At 37.0% G+C, this 21,727-nt stretch overlaps 1 protein-coding gene across 6 annotated transcripts in view; it reads left to right on the top strand.

Annotated features, from left to right (window-relative positions):
• ZEB2 (zinc finger E-box binding homeobox 2) overlaps positions 1–21,727 on the top strand; it is a 129,868-nt gene that overhangs the window by 88,025 nt on the left and 20,116 nt on the right. For all 6 annotated transcript variants that reach the window (XM_035726646.1, XM_035726647.1, XM_027590240.2 and 3 more), the window contains 2 exons: positions 278–535; positions 5,439–5,510. In XM_035726646.1, the coding sequence (XP_035582539.1) occupies positions 278–535; positions 5,439–5,510 (330 nt within the window). The remainder of the gene's footprint in view (positions 1–277; positions 536–5,438; positions 5,511–21,727) is intronic.

Below are 21,727 nucleotides of genomic sequence, written 5' to 3'. Positions count from 1 at the left end.
TGAGGATTTGTGCTACTGTTGCTTTTTAAAATTTCCCATCTTTCTAGCAAAAAAAAAAAAAACAACCAACCATTTAAAATCAGAAAGAGTATGCAGCGATAATTGAATAAGAATAAAAATGCTAAAACATGAAAGATATTAATTATATTTTCCTGACATGGCTGAGTAATTAAGTTATGAAAATATTAATTATTTTCCATTTAACTAAACAATTAGGGGTGACCGATATTTTTCAAGAAAGTGTTTAGAGAGTGTGTGTTCTGTGCTTTCTCTTCAGTGGTGAACTATGACAATGTAGTGGACACGGGTTCAGAAACAGATGAGGAGGACAAGCTTCAGATTGCTGAGGAGGACGGGATTGCTAACCCCCTGGACCAGGAGAGGAGTCCAGCTAGCGTGCCCAACCGTGAGTCCTCCCCACACGTGAGCCAAGCTCTATTGCCAAGAGAAGAAGAGGAAGATGACCTAAGGGAGGGTGGAGTGGAACATACTTGGCACAGCAACGACATTCTGCAAGCCTCTGTAGATGGTCCAGGTAAGCGTCTACAACTCCTCGGGCCCTGCCTGTGCCATCTTAACCTAATCTTCACTACCTTAGTGCAATGTCCACGACCGAATAATTAAAATATTTCTTTGCGGAATAGAGATACCAAAGCCGGTGGCAGATGATGAGGTGATGGTAGTGTTATCACATTATAGCCCTAACATCTTAGGGGGAGATGACGTTTCAGTTTGGGTGCAAGTTGCACATGAACTACATTTTAAACCCACAATGGGAAGTCTTTGTACCCTGTTTACAGTGTGCAGTTTATATGACGTGAGCAAGCTCCAGGCTTTCAGGACAGAAAATGGAAGCAAACGTAAAAACTCACAACTAACATCTATTTGAAAGTTTCGTGTGGAAGTTCTAGAACAATACAGACCACGTAACTGTCAATTGAATGTGATTTCAAGGTCTGTCTGACACCTTCTACTGTAATTCAACCATCTAATCATTCCCCTTTGTTAAGTGTGAATGTGATTTCACACTTTCACCTGGTCAGGTAGCTTTCTTATTATTTAACAGTTAAGTACTTGATAATGATTCCTGCTATTTGGTGGGAATCTCTGGAGAAGTAAAACCGATCCAAGGCCAACTATCACAAAAATGAGGTAAATTATGTTCAAACCAAAACTTCAGATGCCACTCAGCATATGGAAATGTCTTGGTCTAAAATTCACTTAGGATGAAGCATCACTAAGGTATGATGGAATGATAAACAGAATCATAGAGAATGAATCCTATTCCCATAAACTACCTCTGCTCCTCTCTACTTGGTGAGGTGGCTTGCAAAAAAAGATTTTTTTAATGACTCTTCCAGTTCAAACCATAGTGTCTCCTTAAATCTGTATTCCCAAGACCCAATGACAGCTGTCGTGATTTATCCCACTTTGTTATTTTTTTCTCTGACGATATAAATAACAATAGCATTTTTATAAATAGGTGAAGTGGGTGGGAAAGGAAGTAAGTAAGCGCAAGAGTCTACCTATATGCCATTGTGATGTCGCAGACTATAAAGCATCGAACCCAGGCAGGGTAATTGTTCGGCATACTGGAAGGAGGATAATAAAAGCACTTCCACTCCTAAAGAAAATTCAATGTGGAAAAAAAAATAGAAAAGAAAAAAAAGACCGATGGCAGTTTGAGTGTAATGTATTTGTTTTTCGTTTTCCTAAATTACCATGCCAAGTTTTGTATTCTTTCTGTTTCCAATTTTGCTTTCGGTGAAGGTTTCTCGGATCTCAGCAATCCCACACATAAACATTTATCGTTATATCCATTAAGACTTAAGGTTTTAGATTTTCAACTATGAGGGAGAACTCAGCCAAAGATGCTTGAAAGATAAATACGTTTAATTAGGGGCAGAGGATGATCATTAAAGGAAGTCTGACTGCTGCAGAAGTCATTAACAATCTTAAATGAAATTTTTATTTTTATGATAGCCATTTACATGTATAATAAGAGCCAATGATTCTTGGGAGCAGTGTGACAGAAACAGAGTGTGGCGAGAACTCATGTAAGACATACTATTTAAATGAGCTGGTGTTAGCTATTCATATTTGTTAATGAACTAGATATGCAGGGCTATAAGAATGAATGTTCTGATGCTTTAAATTTTAATATCTAGAAATCAAGGGTAAGGACCAATTACTAGAATTTCCACCCTTAAAGGAATAATTAATAACGATATAACAAATGTACGGCTCCAAACTTCTAAAAAAAAAAGTTTCATTTTAAAAAATTAAGATCAATAATTGAAAAACAGCCAAAACAGCAATGTCAAGCTGTGGTAGTTTGTGATCATGGCAGCTTTTTGTGCTGGTCATGGATCATAATTTTAAATGTTTTAATATACAATAATCCATATGAGTGCATTACAGACCCTGTTATCACCTGTAGTTAATGTTGCCTGTGATACAAATGAACAGGCTGTTCTTTGCTCTTACCTTTATGGTAAATAAACTAGCATTCTGGAGTCACAATAATTAAATAAAATGTAAATCCCTAATCTCATTTGGCTATTTGGACCAAGAAAGTTACCCGGCTATTACCTGTCTAGTTCTAATGATTAGTAATGATTTATTGTTCTTTTTTTTTATTGTTCCAAAAGTGCTCTGATGTGGTGCCTTGATGTCTAATGAAAAGAAATTGGTCTTAAAAAGCTACTCATTGTTTATCCTAACTCTTAGATAACACATTTTTCTTCTGATAAAATATTTTTCTTATTTATTGTTCAAAACACACAATATAGACAATAATTCTAATTCTGGTGCTGTTTTATTTAGTAGTGTTTTATCCCTGGTGCCTGGCTGTCTACCATCATACCTCAGCACATAGCTTGACTCTGAGATAAGCCCCCTCTCCTTTGCTCTTTCTCGCAGGCATTCTGTAGTTTGTCTGCAGGATGCAGGTTTTCAACTGAAGAGCCCAGTGGAGCTCTTACTGTGCCTTTCCGGTTCCAGCACAATCAAAGTTTTGTGTTTAGAATTGTCCTTGACATTCTTTCGTCCCACAATGGGGTGGACACAGTGTGCTGGAAACCATGACATCATTATCATTGACACAGACTTAAATAAATCACCTGCATCTTGGCCTCTTTCTGCTTATTCAAGGATTCTTCATCTTAAGGAAGAAAGTGCTCTTTATTTTTACAAACCCTCATCCCAAGGGTGACTGGAAAATGCAAACTTTTACAAGGGTTTTAAAAACAAATATACTATGTGGTTTTAGACACAGTATGCTGAGTCAGAGGTGTCTTGGAAAATGTTTAAGGTTAGGCAAGAGGCAGAACGACAGCCAGGATTGCCTTTAATTCAGAGGAGATATTCTTAACCTATGGATTGTCATGTCCTTCTGAATATGGATTTGCAGGAAACTTAATTAAATAGGCATATACATAGTCTTTCACATACAAACCTGAAAAGGATTAGTGATTCATTTTAATAAATTGAGCCTAAAATTCAAAAAAGGAAAGGTTGGTGCTCAGTAAATTGAAGCAAAGTACGTTCTAGGCAAAAGTGACACCATCTCGGTTGCATAATCTTTGGTGAAAGAGGGATACAGCTAAGGTATTACTACAGAATGCAATGCACACAGAGAACCAACTACACATTATGTATACCCAGCATTTAATAATTTGGGAAGCAACCACCTACTGTAACTTCTCTTTACTTTTTCATAAGAAAAATGACAATGAGGAAGGAAGTACAGCAGAAATCTTGAACATTACCACTATTATGCAAAAAAAAAAAAAAAAAATGCTGTTAACTGTTTTCCCCTCAGTGACTTGATCTCTCAGATGGAAAACTTATGATTCTTCTGACTCTTGGCTACCAGAAATCACATGAGATGAGCGAGGAAGAAAGACACAAAAGCTATATTTATAGCCAGTACTGAACTTCTCAGAAATACCTTAATTTAATTCCTTCCAGAGACTGATAAAAATATCAGATGAGGGAGCCTTTCAACCGATCGATTATTACAATTGACAATACAATATTGCTATATATTGAACTTCTAAATGTTTTATGAAAAATGTCCCTGTGAAAATATTCCTTAAATAAGAGGGAAGTCCAGGGCCAGAAGCAAATTTAAAGTGGTTGTACAGTTTAAACAAATACCATTCAAATCATCTGACTGTTATGGGTAGTAGCATTAAATTAGCATCTATTTATATCTGTGTATTTTGCCTTAAAAGGCCCAGGCTTTTTTAGTTCTGATAACATAAACAGATAGGCTGCAGGAGACTACTTGTAAATCATATATTTTAATTTTGCTTCTGCCATTTGCTAGAACCTGTTTTTCTACCAGATAATTATGACTAGAATGTGATAAGCAAAGAATGGTCAGGATAAATTTGGGAATTTACAGAGTCCTATTTATAAAGTTTCTCTCGTTTTAAGCAAAAGGATGATCAGAGAGATATTTATCCTGGATCATGTTGGTTCTCATTAGTACTGTTATTGTAAAAATACAATTTTTTAAAGTCCGTGTTTAATTTATTTCCTCGAAGCATTTTTAACTGTCAGCTGCGCTCTGCCCTCTCACATGCTCTGTAATTTGGGAGGCAGAAAATTCAAGAGCTCTCCTGTTTTTTAAACTCTCCCTAATTTAAAATATTGCAGTTCTGGAAAATAACCTTGTATCACCTATGAAGCTTCAAACTTAGTGTTACATATTTTCCTCTCCACCACCACCTTGAGCTCTTGTTTACATCTATATGTTTTTCTTCAGAAAATGGCTACAGTTATATGCTGGAGCATAAATGATAAGGAAGAAAGAGATTTATGGAGTGGTAGGGAAAGGCCTAAGGAAGGTATGTATTAGACATTTATATAAAACAGTGAAACAGGTGTTTTCAAATACCTCTGGGATGCTTGTTTTATAAACTGGGAATTTCAGGTTTGGATATGTCAAATTAGGTTTTAAAAAAATACGCCTGCAGAGATTAGCCCCATCGTAGCTACTCCAAGGGGGGAAAAAAACATGAAATTCTCGCTGACCCCTAATCATCCAGAGTTACCAGAAGCACCTGCATCTTCCTAAGTACAAATTAGGACTTTGACTTGCTTTTGTTGCTTTTGACTCGTATTGAAAAAATAATATCTTTCCCCCTGTTTGTCACTAGAACTGCCACCAGAAGAAAAGCCCTCCGTTTGTCCCAAATAAGCACCTCTGTTTTTCACAGCTTGCAGTAATGCTTAAAGTAAATAAGTTCTTGTGCAGCTAGCACTATTGGATTCATTCAACTGCCTGAACAAAGCTATTGTTTAGAGGTTTACAACAAGCCTTTTCTCTGTTTCCTTTAAAAGAATCTTCCTTGTTCCTGTGGTTGGCATGCTTAGTATAGTAAGCCTTTCTACAGTTTTCAAATGCTAAAGATAATTTTCCCCCACAGAAGAAATGAAGGAAGACTATGACACTATGGGGCCGGAAGCCACGATCCAGACCACAGTTAACAATGGTACAGGTAAGTTGTGCTTACCACACCGAGATCGTACTTGTCCTGTGTCATGTGGACTTTAGTGAGTCAGGAAGAGAAACACGGGCCCATCCATTTGTAGCTCTATGACGTAACGATTAAGTCAGACATTACAATTCTCCTGTTTTTGTCTCAAATCGGAGTTCTCTTTATTTTATTTTACTTTATTTTATTTTTTCTCAGCATATAATATATCTTTCATTCTTAAACCCCTGATTGGCCTGTGAAAGTTGAGAAAACTGAACTGGATACGTAAATTTTTTCAGCGCATGAGTTGGGCAAATTTCTGGTAGTAATTTTTATTTTAAAAGACTGCATAAATAATCTCAAAATTAGAATGTAATAGGCCTCTTCTGGCTACCACTTGATAGCAGTCATTGGGAATTCAAGTGATATGCTGTAATTTAGATTGTAAATGTTTTTTCAGGAAGACAAACCAAATTTCCGTGAACATTCCTCACAAAAATTGATCATCTGAGTTCCTTTGTGTTCTTTCTTCACTTTTAATTCTTGGTACCCTCTGCCTCCTCTAAATTATGTTTTCCAGGCAGAAGCTTTAGAGAGAATTGACAATTTCACTTCTTTTTAATGAAGCTAAAAAAGTGACAGTAGGAAAGTGGTACTGCTACTGCTACAGAATGGATCTCAGGACAGTTGCGACGTTCTAGGCTCCGTCCCCAAAACTGAACAGTGTCTTCCCTCACATTCTCATGTCACCAGTGCAAATGTACATTGACACACTATGTTTATCTCTCTTTTCCTGGATAAGGCTAATTATTTTTGGTGTTATAAACAATCCTCCACACGGCCATTACAAATATTAACCTAGGGCCCAGGGTAAGGTTATCTTCCAAAACAAAACAAAACAAAACCAAAAACCACATAGCTATATCCATTCAACTCACCAATGAGAAAAAAAGTCACAGTTTTATGAAGCTTTAGAAGTTTGAATAACTCAGATGATAGTCCTATCTCCCTTGTGTTGATACACATCATAATAAACTGCTCATGCTGTGCTTCTATTTAGAATGTTCTTATTAATAACTTACAAGGCACGAACTCACTTTCTTAGGTGTAAAATAAGAGAAATAATGAACAACTCTTGTAATTTTTCTTTCATTTGAGTATGTCAATTTAAGGTACAAAAGTGAAACTGTGCAATATGGGATTAGGGAAAAAGTATAGAATTAGGAAAGATTATCAATGCTAGTTTTCAGGTATAGCTCTGGCAGTAACTAGATTGTGGCCTTGGGCATGTCAGTTACCCTCTTTGGAACTCAGTTTCCCCACCTGAAAAATAAATAGGTCACACTAATTGCTTCTTAAGAATACGTCCAGGTTTAATAGTCTATGTTGTAGGGGTACCATCACCATATAATGTAGAAACAAAACAAAATAACTTCATATAAAAAGATAATAATAAAGAGGTAGCATAAATTCGATACTTTCTATAATGTCCCAACTCATGGGATCAAAAATGGCTTCATGTTTTTTTTAAGATAAATATTAAATTTCAACTTCAAACATAAATAAATCCTAATTCTTATTAACTTTATAGGCATGTAAAGTGTCACAAAAGTAAATGTATCCTACAAGGTGACAATTTACTAGCTGTTTTTTACACTTGAAGTCTAAAATGAGACGAATAAAAATTATTCCTGTTCAAAAGATTTAAAAATAATTCTGAATGTACTTTCAGCTGGCTTTAAGGTCTCTTTTTCTGCTACCACTTACTATTGCTTATAGTTCAAGTGCATTCAGTCAATAAGTAAATGAATAAGTATTCACTGAGAATGTTCTATATACACCATTGGTGTACTTGTGGTGCAAGATGGGCCAGGAAGTTTAAGACATGGTTATTATTTAATTTGGACGATGAGACTAACACGCAAGAAAAAAACAAAGAACAGTAAGAAAAATATGTGGTAAATACACAACAAATGGTAGGAACTATAATTACTTCAAATTACAAAAGTGGGAGAGATCTTATGGGGTGAGTATTGAGGAAAAGCTCCACAACAGAGGTGAAATGTGAACTGAGTATATTTTCAGTGGTCATAAAGAAGCGAGGAAGGGCTTTCTAGCAGAAGAATGTGTGAGCCAACGAAGGAAATTGTGAAATCTATTCAGAGGATAGTGAGAAAGGATTTGCCTGAATCAGAGGGTCCTAGGAGGTAATTCATGGGAAATGAAGCTGGACATTTAAGTTGAAGCCGACTGATGGAGGATGGGAAGCACCAGCCCAAAGAGTTTGTGTCATGTTATACTACTGTGATTTCTGTGGGGGAAAACCAGACTTTGAGAGACCAACTGGAAGTCATTGTAGTTACTCAGGTGTGAAGTGATAAAAACTTGTCCTAGGGTGGTGACAGTGGTGAAATTAGCAACCTGATTTCTTAACAATCAGTTGAATCTCTGAGTGATGGAATCAGAATGGCTTCAAGGTTACCCATCTGCATGTTTAGAACATGGAAGTACTTACTATTTCTAGATAAAAAGAAGGAGGATCCAATTCTGGGAAGACCTTGAGCTAGTCTTTAGACAGAAGTATTTTCACATAAAAGTTATATATGAATGTGAATATGAGAATGTCCACTGGAAATGAGGAATTGAAACACAGGAAGTCAGGGCTGAAGACATAGATTTGAGAGTGATGCAAATATATTCCGATAGTATTTAACATCATGGGACCATGACATTAACCATTGAGAGTGTATTTACAGAAACAAGTAGAAAGCTGAGGCCAGGGCCCCTGGTGGGTGGGGAGAAAAATCAAATTCATTGAAAGAAAAAAGATTAAGATAGAAAAAAATTAAACAACCAGAAGGCAAAGAAGGAAAGTTTCAAAAAGAAGAGAATGGTCAATTCAATCAAAGATTCAAATAACTACAATTGAAAGAGTGCTGAACAAATACATTGGACTTGGTAACTAGGAATTAATTGTGACCCTCAGTTTATAACTCTGCCCTTTTAGAGAATAAATACGTATTTCTTTATAACTGCAAGTTGCTACTTCTTATCCCCAGAATCTTTTCAGTTGCTACATACGTGGGGACTTGAAATAAGACATATTTTCTGATTGAAATTGCTTATTAATGGACCATCTCTTTGTCTCCACCCAAGTCCTAAAAGATCCAGCTACTGGCGGACCTTCTCTAGCCATCCCAACCTACAATGTTATCTTCTTCCAATGAATGCTTACTGAACAAAAAGCCTAACTTTGCCATAAATTTTGTAGTGTGTTGTTAATTAATGTCCTGTCTTTTCTATATTAGATTGCAAACTCTGAGAGCATAGATTGTTTCTTAGGCTACCATATTGCCTGTAAGAGCACCTAAATTTTGTTTTAACTTTACCCTTCAATCTTATTTTTTAATTTTTAAAAACATTATTGGAGTTATTTTTTTTGTTGTTGTACAAGGTTATATTAGTTTCAGGTGTACAATATAGTGATTTAACAATTCTATACATTACTCAGTGCTCATCAAAATAAGTACACGCTTAATCCCCATCACCTATTTCACCCATCCCCCCACCTACCTCCTCTCTGGTAACCAGCAGTGTGTTCTCTACATTTAGGAGTACCTTAAAATTAATGGGCTCTCAATATATTTTAATGAATAAATATGGAATTAACTTAATATCAGATACCATTTCTCTTTTCTAATCAAAGCAGAACCAATAGACACTGAAATAGATAAATCCTAAACAGGTTAAGCAGATTTTCTGACAGAATGTATTGTTATTAATGGGAATAAGTTGTGAAGGAAAGACAAAGACAATGTCTCTAATACTGCTCTCTGAATATTCAACACACAGATTTCATTCCTAACCAAAAGTAAGGAAAGACCTCTGAATTTCCTTCTCAGCTCTACACATCTATTAAATAGCAAAAATTAACTTCATCTAGATGGATAGAATAGTCTTTTAGGATCTAAAAGTATCTTCTTCCTAGTATACTCTGCTGAGTTTAAAGCTGCAAGAAGCAATGGGAAGAGTTTAGTTGAATTGAATCACAGAATTCTAAAATTGAAAGTTACACTACAGAACAATTTCTTAATTGTATTTTGATAGTTGAGGAAACAGTAGTAAAAAATGCCACATAGCTAACTGTTGGCAGATTTGGAAATAAAATCTTAATTACCTGACATAACTTTCACCTCAGAAGGTTTTTCACCACTCTGAGGAACTGTCCTGCGAGAAATTATGGTATCATCTTTGACTCTTACATACTGTATCTAATTAGTCATCAACTACTATCAATTCTACTATCGCAGATAGCATATATCACTTTTATTTCTCCCCATCATTTTTTTTCCACTATCCTGATTTAAATCCTCATCTTTCATTTGCGCTATTATGATACCTTGTAACTGACTCCATTTCAATCCCTAATTTCTTTAATTCATTCTCCACACTAACAAAGTTATTTAGAAGTTGTTTTCCTGGCACTTGGGGGCAGATGGCTAATTGTAATTCATCTCCCACACCACTTCACACTCAACCTCCTATGGTTCTCCACTGCTTTCCGAATGAGTTGGCATCTGAGTTGAGTTGGCATCCTCATGATCTAGCGCCATCTTCCTTTACTACCACTTCCTAGTGTATACCTCAACTCTGAATGACTATCATTTTATACTCCTTTGCCTTTGCTTATGATTTTCCATCAACTCAGAAAGTCACTAATTCTTTTTAGTCTGACAGCATCATACACATTCTTAAGAGCCATCTCCACCAGGAAGTCATCTTACAGTCTCCCGCTCAAGATTGATTACTCATTCCTTTGAGGGTCTTCTTATAGAATGTATAAATTTTCTCACATATTATACTTAGTCACCTGCAGGTATGTTTCTCCCTACTAGATTGTAAGCTACTTGAGGACAGAAATGGTATGGGGATTTGGTCACTTTATCGCTATAGATCGTAGAATGGCCTAAGTCCCAAAGAGTTTTTAAAGAAATTGGGGGAGTGAATGAGAGACAAACAACAGTTGGACTTCCCTTTCACATTTCCAGGTTGACATATTTTGACACCTGGTGTGAAATAACCAACCAGACATTTTCATCTCTCATTAATCTCCCAAATGAGAAAAATTCAGTTACATTTGACCGGTCTCCAGCCTTCACGTTCTCCTCTATTTGGTCAGTCCACATTCATCCTATAACCCTTTTATCATTGTTCAAATACCCTTCTTAGAATCCTTAATTGCCCTTTAGTGCCCATAGGCAAAAATCCGCATTCTTCAGACCAGTATTAAGTGTCATCCATTTCATACCAGTTCCATTCTCATCAGACCAAATCCCTTGGTAATATCTAAAAAGAATCACATTTATACCAACCTCTGAATCTCTGCCCATGCTGTTCCTTGAGACCCGAATCTCTCACTCCCTTTTGTCCGGTTATCCAAATTCTACTCACCCTTCTGTTCCTCAGGGCCAGTTCACATTCTATTTCCTTAATGTGGTCATCCTAAAACACCCCAAACCATGTCAATCTCTTCCTTCTCTGAAATTCCACAGCCCTCAGGTGGACACTACTAATTTTAACATGTCAAACTGTTCCTCTTTATAATGTTTGCACCTATTTTACCTAGTTAATTTTGTGAACACAAGAGATTTCGTGAGCTGTAAAATGGAAGTAGATTATCATGCTATCTACCTCATAGGATTGTTGAGGTAATTAAATAAGGAATATATATATATAAGCCTTAGTAAGGGCCCCAAAAATATTTGCTTTAAGAAAATGACTATTCCTTCTTTGCCTCAAAGTGCCCAGTATAGCAGTGAACTCACATGGTATGCATTATGACTGGTAGAAGGAAGGAAGGAAGGAAGGAAGGAAGGAAGGAAGGAAGGAAGGAAGGAAGGAAGGAAGGAAGGAAGGGAGGAAGATTTGGTGGAGAAGGAATAGTCTCTGAGAAAGAAAGCCACAATAAAGGAAAACATTCCCTGTGAAGGGGATTAAGTCCAGTATCTTCAGAGAGCAAAACCAGGATTTAAGTCCCTGAAATCAACTTGTTAAGGGCAAAGAACAACAGTAGAGCATATCACTATTTTTTTTACCACAAAGTTTTAGATTAGAAGCACAGCAAAGTTGATTTATAACAACATGAAGTATCGCAAACCCTGATTTATATTAACAACTCCCTACATTGCATTTAATATTTCTACATTAGTTTTAATATTTTAAAAATGAAAGAAATTGTGGGGCGCCTGGGTGGCTCAGTCGGTTAACTGTCTGCCTTCAGCTCAGGTCATGATCCCAGGGTCCTGGGATCGAGTCCCACATTGGGCTCCCTGCTCAGCGGGGAGTCTGCTTCTCCTTCCCCCACTCCCCCTGCTTGTGTTCCCTCTCTCGCTGTCTCTCTCTCTCTCTCTCTGTCAAATAAATAAATCAAAAATCTTTAAAAAAAATGAAAGAAATTGTATGCTTTAACACATAAGACAAAGAATGTCCTTTTATAAAAACCTTACACCTTCCATATTTTAATCAGATTCAAATTCAGAATAAAATTATTATGTAGAATTTTTAAGAGTGTGAAAAAAACTATTTTCTGAGAAGATTAGAGAAATGGAAAAACTTAGGAGCATTATAAAGCCTACGTGCTAGTAGTAACAAGGATCTATCTTAGGTGCTTGGTGATCATTAGCATTAATGCGATTCCACGTGCGTATCAAGACCCAAATAAGCCCCTGATGTTTTCCTCTTTGAATGTGTGTAAGTTATATTTATAAAGACAATCTAGTACTCTAGTTATAAAGGGCTATTAATAACTACCTTCATCTTTCCTTCCTTTGCTGGGAAAAGAAAAACACCTTACAACATTACATCTAGAAACTGGGTAAGGGCAATTTAGGTTTCAGTTCTTAATCTTACAGAACAGAATAAAATTATCATCCGAGAACTAAGTATATTGACTCTAACTATAGTCATTAAACATGTTTCCAATCTTTTGAGAATAATATATGAATGCTTTTACACATGGAAGGCAAATGTTTGTTTGGGTTGCTCCAGATTAGTATAGAGTCAGATAAACAGCATTTGAATTTTGTCTTTATCGATTACTAATTCATGAACTTGAGTATATAAGAACTCATTTCTACATCAGTAAAGTGGAAATAATGATTCCGTATGTACAAGGTCTCGTTGTAGGGATTAAGTGGTATATTATTATTTTATTTTATTTTTTTGAGAGAGAGTGAGAGTGGGAGTGAGGGTGGGGAAGAGGCAGAGCTGAGAGGGAGTGAGAGAATCTTAACTGTCTTTCTCTGATTGGCTTATTTGGAGCTAGAGAATCTTAAGCAGGCTCTACGCCCAGCAAGGGGTTCCATGTGGGGCTTGATCTCACGACCCAGAGATCATGCATCACCTGCGCTGAAATCAAGAGTTGAATGCTTAACCACCTGAGCCACCCAGGCACCCCAGTGGTATATTACTTTTAAAATACCTAATGCAATGCCTAACATATACTACATGCTCACCCTGATTTGCTTATTTTGCCAGTTTGTATCTACAGGTAAGCTTTAAACCAATTTTATGCATTAAGAAATAAATGGATTCTGGACTCTTTTGTCCCTTTACACTAGTTCCTCATTAGCTTCTTCTCTAGAAAACAAAAATGCAATATTTAACTAATTTGTAATGGAAGGACTTAACCAGTCAATTTTGAGAGCCTCTGCCAATTAAATTCCTTTGACATCTTAGAGAACCAAGCAGACAAACTATCGGACAAATGTCTTTTCATTTCTCCAACAATGCATTTGAGGTTAAAATATGAAGATGGAGAAGGAATTGCTTATTGTTTAGTTTTCTGTTTCATTTCATCTTTACCTAGGATCCTTTTTTAAATGTAGAAGAGGTTGTAGTGGTATTTACAGTGTTTGTGAATAATGATGAAATCTGTCAAAGACTTTTCCTTGATCACTGACTAGCGTCAGGAATCACATGTTGTTTTTCTTTTTGTCCTGAATGACAATCAAATGAACAAATAATAAAATGTTCATCACTTTACTAAGATACCTACATTTATTCTTTTCTGTCAGGGTGCTTGTTGTGTGCAGAATTTAAACTGAGCCTTGAGAAAGAAACTTTAAGGAAATGGAAGATATAGTTCTTGTCCTTAAGAAATGCAAAATCCCGGAGTGCCTGGCTAGTTCAGTCAGTAGAGCACGCAACTCTTGATCTCAGGGCTGTATGTTTGAGCCCCACCTTGGGTGTAGAGATTACTTAATAATAAAATCTTCAAAAAAAATCATAATGACATGAAGGCAAACTTTACAAAAAAATCATTAATAGCTTAATTAGCTATTCAGATCAATAGTCACTTAGGGTGACCCTACTAAGTTTAAGGCCTTTTGTATTTGAAAAATACAATGAACGGTCACTGTCATTAAGGACTTACCTTCAGTTGGGTAAATTAAACAATGGTAGATGAATAAGAAATGTGTGTAAAATGTTTAGCACAATGTTAGACATAATAAACAGTTGTTGCTAGCCATCATCATCATCATTATTATAACAGTATGTGGATGAAGATGTTTTATTTGAAATACAACAAGCTATATAAGTTCAAGTGAAAGGTGTTCGATATTGCAGAGGGTTTTTGACAGCGTAGGGTCAAATATTGGAGACATGAGGGTAGAGAAGTGCCTTAAGAGACTGCGAAATTCAGAGGTTTTCTTCAGGGAGAAGGCTTGTTAAATATGGCTCCACACAAAAGTGAGGCATAGAGAAAGCTGAAAATGTAAAAGGAGACTGGGTAGAAAGAAGATGAAGTAAGTTATCAGGAGTTGTGAGGAAGTAGCCTTAGAGAGTAGCCTTGGCTGTGGGCAGAGGCACATCTTTATTAGCAACCAGCTCAAAAGAAAAAAGAAGAATGATTATAGAGATTTTGGTTGAATTTAAGGTAGTTCAGAGAATTCATGTCATGTGACATGTCAGGTTTATCTTCAGAGTAAGTAGGAAAAGAGATGATCAGTTGACTGTAAGGGAAAGGAGTAGGGTTGGAATCTTGAAGAACGGAAATCTGGAGTAATTGCTGTGGACAATATATGGAGATTCAATTACCATCACAAAAGAAGATCCTATTTGGATAACAGAGACTGAAACACGTTTCTTACAATTAATTACATTTCTTCAGACATTTTTGATACTCTAGGAGCAAAGAAACTGGGCTGGATTTTCATTTGGCGAGGCAAGAATGACACAAGAATAAGGGGCAAGGATGGAAAAGATTTCAGGCTCCGAGGTAAACTGAGGCAAGTAAAAGCAGACCATGTGAAATGGATGGGAAGGCTTGTCAGGGCCCAGTTATCACAGTGAAGTGCCTGCGTCAGGGGAACGAAGAATGGAATGGCGGGCAAGGGCAGAAGGTTGAAACAGAGAGTAGACGTTTCACGCTCTGGTTTGCAGAGCTGAAACCGTCCCAGGTTTAGCCCAGTACCAAAGTGTGGCCATCCCTGTGGTTAGAGAGACTCAAAGCCTCGGAAGCCAGGATCCTACATGGGCTATCTGTTGAGCCATGACGTTTCCCAGAGTGATAGTATTGGCAGCCCTGGGGTAAACATGACCACGGGACAAGCATCATCTTACCTGAGCTATGCAAGTAGTGTCCTAAAACATGATGGCAAAAATGGAAGACAGGCTTCAAAAGATTGCAGTTACAAACGGGAGGTTTTTGGAGGGTAGATGTTAAGTTTGCTTTTCTCTGAAGTCCCTCTCAATGGGCACGTTGTTCATACAACCTTGATGGTTGACAAACGGGTTGTTTGTTGAATTGATGAATAAATGAGTAAACAAATAAATGGTGAGCAAATTAATAACTTAGGAACATTGGTTTGAAATGGCCATGTGAATTGAGGAGTGTGTTGACCCATCCTCTGTGCTCTGTGAGCTTAGACACGTGAAAGCAGGAGCGGCTGTGCTGGAAAGGTCTGTGAGGGATGGAGTATTATGACAGGATGACACAGTTTCATCTAATCTGAAGAAGTGGAACGCATGTAGGAGGATATCATTAAGCATGTGGGGGGATAAACAAGTAATACGTGGAATGGGAAAGTAAAATGAACCATGAATAAAGGGTGGTTTTTGGTTTTGTTTTGTTTTGTTTTGTTTTGGTCTCTAGTTCCAAGGTAAGCTTGAGACATTTTTTTATTTACTATCACCATAATAGTTAATAAAAATTCACCTTTGCAAAGTGTTTCATAAAGTTATTCCTTTCTGAGTGCCTTTAGAAACACAATTAAAAATAAAAGATGTCTAAAATAGGAAGACACAATCCTTAAATATTAAATGGAAATTATAAATAAGCATCTTGAGTAGAGAATTTGAAGAACTTTTATGTTTTCACTTTACCCCAGCAGACTTGGATGTGGATCACCCAGTGAAAAAAATGAAGAGCAGGAACATGAAAGGACCAATTGAGAAAAAAAATTTTAGAATTCCATATTTTATTTACATTGAAGTGAGCATTTACCATGGCTTTCCCCATACTAATTTTATGTCAGCAACCTTGTCAGCATCTAGGACCTATTCAAATCATGTCAAATCGGTTGGGCATACTGAAAAACTGAAAAGATGGGGTTCTCGCTCTGTCTTTTTCTTTCGCATATGGAGTCACTATGATACAGAGGAAAGAGTAATGGGTTAAGAGTCAGAATATATGAATTCTCCATCAAGCTTTTCCAGAAATTATTTGTCTAACTGTATGAATCATAAACCTCGCTGGACCTTAGTTGTATCATCTGTTAAATGAGGAAATTAGAAATTTTGAACTCCACCCCACCCTACCCTTTCTTTTAATGAATTTTTACTGGGAAGCCTGAACAAAGACAACAAAGCACCGGCTGAGCTAGTTGGCATGGGAGGGGGAGGCCCTGTCTCATGGTATTATACCCAGGGCCCTGTGTTTGTTAGAGCTTTGACTTTGGTTTAATGTTCTTCTGTTGTCATTTTGCACCAGGCCCACTGGGCCCCACTGTAGCCAGTCCTGCTTATAGCTCACAAAATGCATTAGGATAATAGCAGAGTATAAGCCAGAATGGGAAGGGGTGGGACCAGGGATTTTCCACCCAGAGTACCACAGAGAAATGCCAACTATGTCCAGGTTTATCAGATTCTTCTGAGGTGTCTCCAGAGCAGTTGGAAGCCTCTAGATCTAGACTGAAAATCTTGCCTGAGCAAGAAACACCACAGTTCAAGGTATAACTCCCCTAAATTGATGATATTAATGATAAGGTTAGGAGGCTAGCAAGTAGTTTGGCCTCTTTAAATACAAATTTTGTGCATCACATCAACAGCAGAGAAGAAAGTGGGGAAAAGAGTAAGAACGTTTCTGTACCATTATTATCCTCTTGGCTTAATAACTTCCAATTCCTCTTATTCTTACATAGAATTTAAATTATTTTTTTTTTAATTTTTTGATTATTTTTAATCTTTTGTTGTTGGTGTTATTTATTTAAGGAATCTCTACACCCAACGCAGAGCTCTAACTCACAACCCTGAGATCAGGAGTCACCTGCTCCATTGACTGAGCCAGCCAGGCGCCCCTAAATTACATTTTTTAAATTAGCTAGGTTTCTTATATGGGTAACAGAAGCCACACAAGTTTGATCTTAAGTTATTTCTCAGCAAGAGTTGAGTGGATTTTTTTATAGTGTAAATCCATTGTGCAAGATCAGTTGATCAGATAATTCAATACCTAAGTACTCAACAAGGAGAGATTATTATAAAGCCTGTCATTTTCTTCTTGTTTATACTCCCTGTCGCAGTCTTATATGTTGGAAGAGTTTTGTTATCCAGTCAGATACGTCATGTAAATCATCATTTTAAAATTTTTAGTTAACCCCATACAGTAAGTTTATAAAAATAAACTAGAGAAAGAGATAGGTTTTGAAGAGAGAAAAACAGATGTAGCGCTTTGTAGGTGAGACAGGAGGGTCATTTGCAGACTATAATCACTGTATACCAAGAGGATCCTGTCGCTTCCTGGCTAATGAATGCCGTGGTTTTATTAGCTATGTTTGTGATGAAGAACAGCTAAGTCCCCTTCACAGCAAGGGTTCCCACAAGAAATAACTGGTATCCCAAGTTTCTTGAGTGTCCCCTTCATTCATTCAACAAGTGTTTAATAAGCACTGTTTTCCTTGTGATGTTGTCAGTGGTTTCTAGTCACCTCCGAAATCTCAATCTGTGTCTATGTCTCAATCTGTCTCCAGCAGAAAGCTATGTTGCTTTGAGTTTTTAATTGAAAAGAATATAGATGAAACTCTTTAGGCCTAGCCAGTGAATAAAAAAGCGAATTGATTAGGGCAATTAATTTATTGAAAGTATGGAATTCTGAAACTTCAGGGATACCTCAGAAAGCATATACTAGCTCATTTTACAGATGAAGATACCGAGATTAAAAATCCTAAGTGGCTGAGCCAAAATGGGTTGCCCAATGACCCTGAACCTGATCTGATCATTCAGTTATTGAGCATTGGCTGTGTGCCGGGCACTGTACTAGGCACTGGCGATACAAAGCTGAATAAAACACAATCAGCACACAGATATATAAACGAAAGGTTATAATGTGATGTGCTAAGTTCAGTGATTGAGATATGCAGATGGATAAGTGCAGAAGGAAGTTCTGAGCTCAGGTTGAAAGAGTCAGGAAGGCCACGTGATATGGGGCTAATTCTGCACTGCTTCCCCAAACCATGTCACTGAATACCTTAGTTTAGCCAGGTGATGCAGATAACTGAATTCCCAGGGCATCGATTCTTAAGCTGGGTGTGCATCCGAACCCCTGAAGGGCTTGTCAACACTGCTGATTGCATTTTTGAACAAGTTCCCAGGTAATACTGATGCTGCTGACCTGGAGGCCACATTTTGAAAACCACTGCCCTAAAGCATCCTTAGGTGTTGTGTGTCTCTACAAGAAGCCTATAAAAAGAGCACTGAATTGCCGGGCAAAACACCTTACTTTATAAACCCCTCAAAAATATAATAACACAGTCCAAGAATCTTTTCAGTAAGATACCAATTCCGAAATTTTAGATTACACAGTAATGTGAAAAATAAATACATATGAACTTACTTGGGATTCTTCCTTTAAAGGCCTGGATTCTGTCTCTATACATAGCAATCAAAACTGTCTAAGGCTCAGAGGTCTCCAAATTTTGATATTCACAGTCCCTTAATATAAAACCTCACTTTAAAATTAGACTGTGTCCCTGACTGGGCTGCTTCCTGCTGTTGAGGGAGATATTTGATCCTGCAGAGTACTACGGATTCCCAGATTCCTAGCCCCCTGTTCCTTCTGCCCCTCCCTCTCCTAAAGTTCTTACACGTCAGGGGCCCTCATTGGCATCCGAGCACCCGTTCCCTGGAGAAAACCACGTCAGAGCAGGCGTGGAGAGACCCACCCAGACGCTGTGCTATTTCCCAAGAAGAAAAGAAAACTTTGTCACTCTGGAGGAGCCTTCCCTGGCTTTGCACACATCTCCGTGGCAGTCGGAGGCTCTGCCGGGCTGCCTGTGTAGCTGGGTAATGAGAAAAAGATGATCCTTTTTCCTTACGGTTGTTTTTACATATCTGGTGCTAATATGTATTTTGGAAGCCTTCTACAGAAAGGCCCACATGCATTTTTAATGATAAAAATGCTTATATTCATTAATTAGCTTTAAACAAAGTAGCCATGAGAATTTATATACCTCAACAAATGCTGAGTATGGGCTTCTTTATTTTATCTTTTTTATTTAAATTCAATTAGCCAACATATAGTACATCATTAGTTTCAGAGGTAGTGTTCAATAATTCATCAGTTGCATACAACACCCAGTGCTCATCATGTCCCCTCCGTAATGCCCATCACCTAGTTACCCCATGCCCCACCCACCTCCCCTCCAGCAACCCTCCGTTTGTTTCCTAGAGTTAAGTCTTTCATGGTTTGTCTCCCTCTCTGATAACTTCCCATTCAGTTTTCCCTCCTTCCCCTATGTGGGCTTCTTTAAAAAATTCAATACAGAAGACTAAATTAAAAATAATTTTCAGGGCAACGGGGTGGCTCAGTCGTTAAGCGTCTGCCTTCGGCTCAGGTCATGATCTCAGGGTCCTGGGATCGAGCCCCACATGGGTCTCCCTACTTCTCCCTCTCCCACTCCCCCTGCTCGTGTTCCCTCTCTCGCTGTCAAATAAAGAAATAAACTCTTTAAAAAAATAAAAATAATTTTCTATGTTTTCTTATCATCTACAACGTCAATAAAAAGACTATTTGTCTAACAGATGATGAATACCTTACCTAGATTTTTGATTGCTTCTCCAGGTCCCTTTGCTTTGACAAAAGAAGTGAGTAAAAGTCAGATTATATGATAAGTGCATAATTTCTATGTTATACTAAGAAGTATCCATATATATATATGTATTCCTTGTTATACATTTATGTATGCATTTATACATTATGTATTTATATGTCTGTATATTGCAGAACCACAACCATTTCATATACATATCTCTCAATATGAGTATCACAGAAGCAGGAAAACAATTATAAATCAACACCATTGTATCCTCATCCCAAAGCACACTCTCTGGCATTAGTAGGCACTCAATAAATAGTTATTAAGCAGTGGGATGGATGAATGATTCAACTCGGTTTTTTACATGTATTTACTTCAGCTTCTCTAGACCCTCCAAGATATTTTCTTTTCCGTCAGAATTATTTATTGTTCATTTTATGTTCATTAAAGTGGCTTGGCATAATATTCAAACATATTCTTCAATTTTTTAATGAAAATGGAAAACATGCTGGGTACAAGATCAGTTATAATAGAGTACCTGCCTTCCTACAAGAACACATGCTCATTACAAATAAAGAAAATAAATGGCGAAGGGATGGAAGTAAATAGAGAAAAACAGAAAAAGAGAAGGAAGAAGTATCAAGGTCTCATTATGATTTAACTATTTGTGAACACTAAGCAAACCTCACTTTTAAGTATCTTTGAGAAAGTGTCCTAAAAACTCAGTTATGGGAGGTGACTGATTTGAAGACCAGTACCTCTCTTTCATTTAGAGTTCTATTAACATTGCTTCTTTTTTGTTAAGCAAGAACTTTAAAAGTTAATCCATATTGATAATTATCATTATCTAAAAATACCAATATCTAAGGTAGACAGAAAACGATTTATGAAAGTATCATTGATATGCAACATTAGTAAGAGTGAACATATTGACAAGAAACATGAAGCTTTTCTAACTTGAAGCAACCTAGAAATTTATCTTAATAATATTAAAATACACATGGTGATGAAGAAGCATTTTTAATTAATGAATTTTTGGTTTTGTTTTTTGTTTTGGACACAGAAAAGTTTACCTAACCTTAGGGGAGGTTGAGATATTTGTAAGACACTCGGGTAAATTTTAGGACTAAATGCAAAATCTCCAGAGAAGATATGGGAAGAAATTACTTTGAGGTTTCTTGTGAATTTTTGTTATGGTTTGATCATAAATATCATGCAAATATCCTTTGTCAGTGTACTTTGGCAGTTCTTCCAAGGAGACAAGGAGTGAAGAGGATTACAGAAGAAAAAAAATAAATAAAAAAAGAAAATGAGGTTGATTTTACACTAGAAAAATGCAGTGGGGAATTCTATAACTTTCTAGTGCATTTTCTACCTCATTCCTGTGTCCACGATATAGTATTACAAAATCTTTGTAAAAACCAAAAATGTAAACTGCTATACAGAACCAAAACTTCATTCTCCTCAACAAGTTTGAGAGTAACCAAAATTTAATCCCATTATTTGTTCAGATATAACAATTAGGGTGATTTGGGATCTCAGAGATTGAAACACACATAGCCTGAAGTAGAAAAGGGAGTTTTTCAGCTCACAGACTCTAAGGAGGTTTGACAACAGAGCCACTGGAAGGACACAGGTACAGCTTGGCCTCAGGAGCAAATATAGCTAGAAATGTACTATCAGGACTTGCCATCTTGTCTTTGCTTTTCTCTTCTCTCTGCATACCTGCTTCGTTCTCTTTCTTCATAAATCTTCTTACCCTACATGGGATATATCAGTTCCTTTGTTCTACATCTTATAGCTACAGTCACTTGAAGGAAATAAACTCCCTTGAAGCTCCCTTTGGGACAGTCCTAAAATCTTAAGGAAAGGATTTGCTGACTCAAATGGATCCATTGGCTACCCCCGGTCCAATCAACAGTTTGG

The sequence above is a fragment of the Zalophus californianus genome, chromosome 3, assembly GCF_009762305.2.
Source record: "Zalophus californianus isolate mZalCal1 chromosome 3, mZalCal1.pri.v2, whole genome shotgun sequence".
NCBI lineage: Eukaryota > Metazoa > Chordata > Mammalia > Carnivora > Otariidae > Zalophus > Zalophus californianus.
The sequence above is the reverse complement of the archived record's forward strand: the minus strand, read 5'-3'. Positions and strand labels throughout refer to the sequence as shown.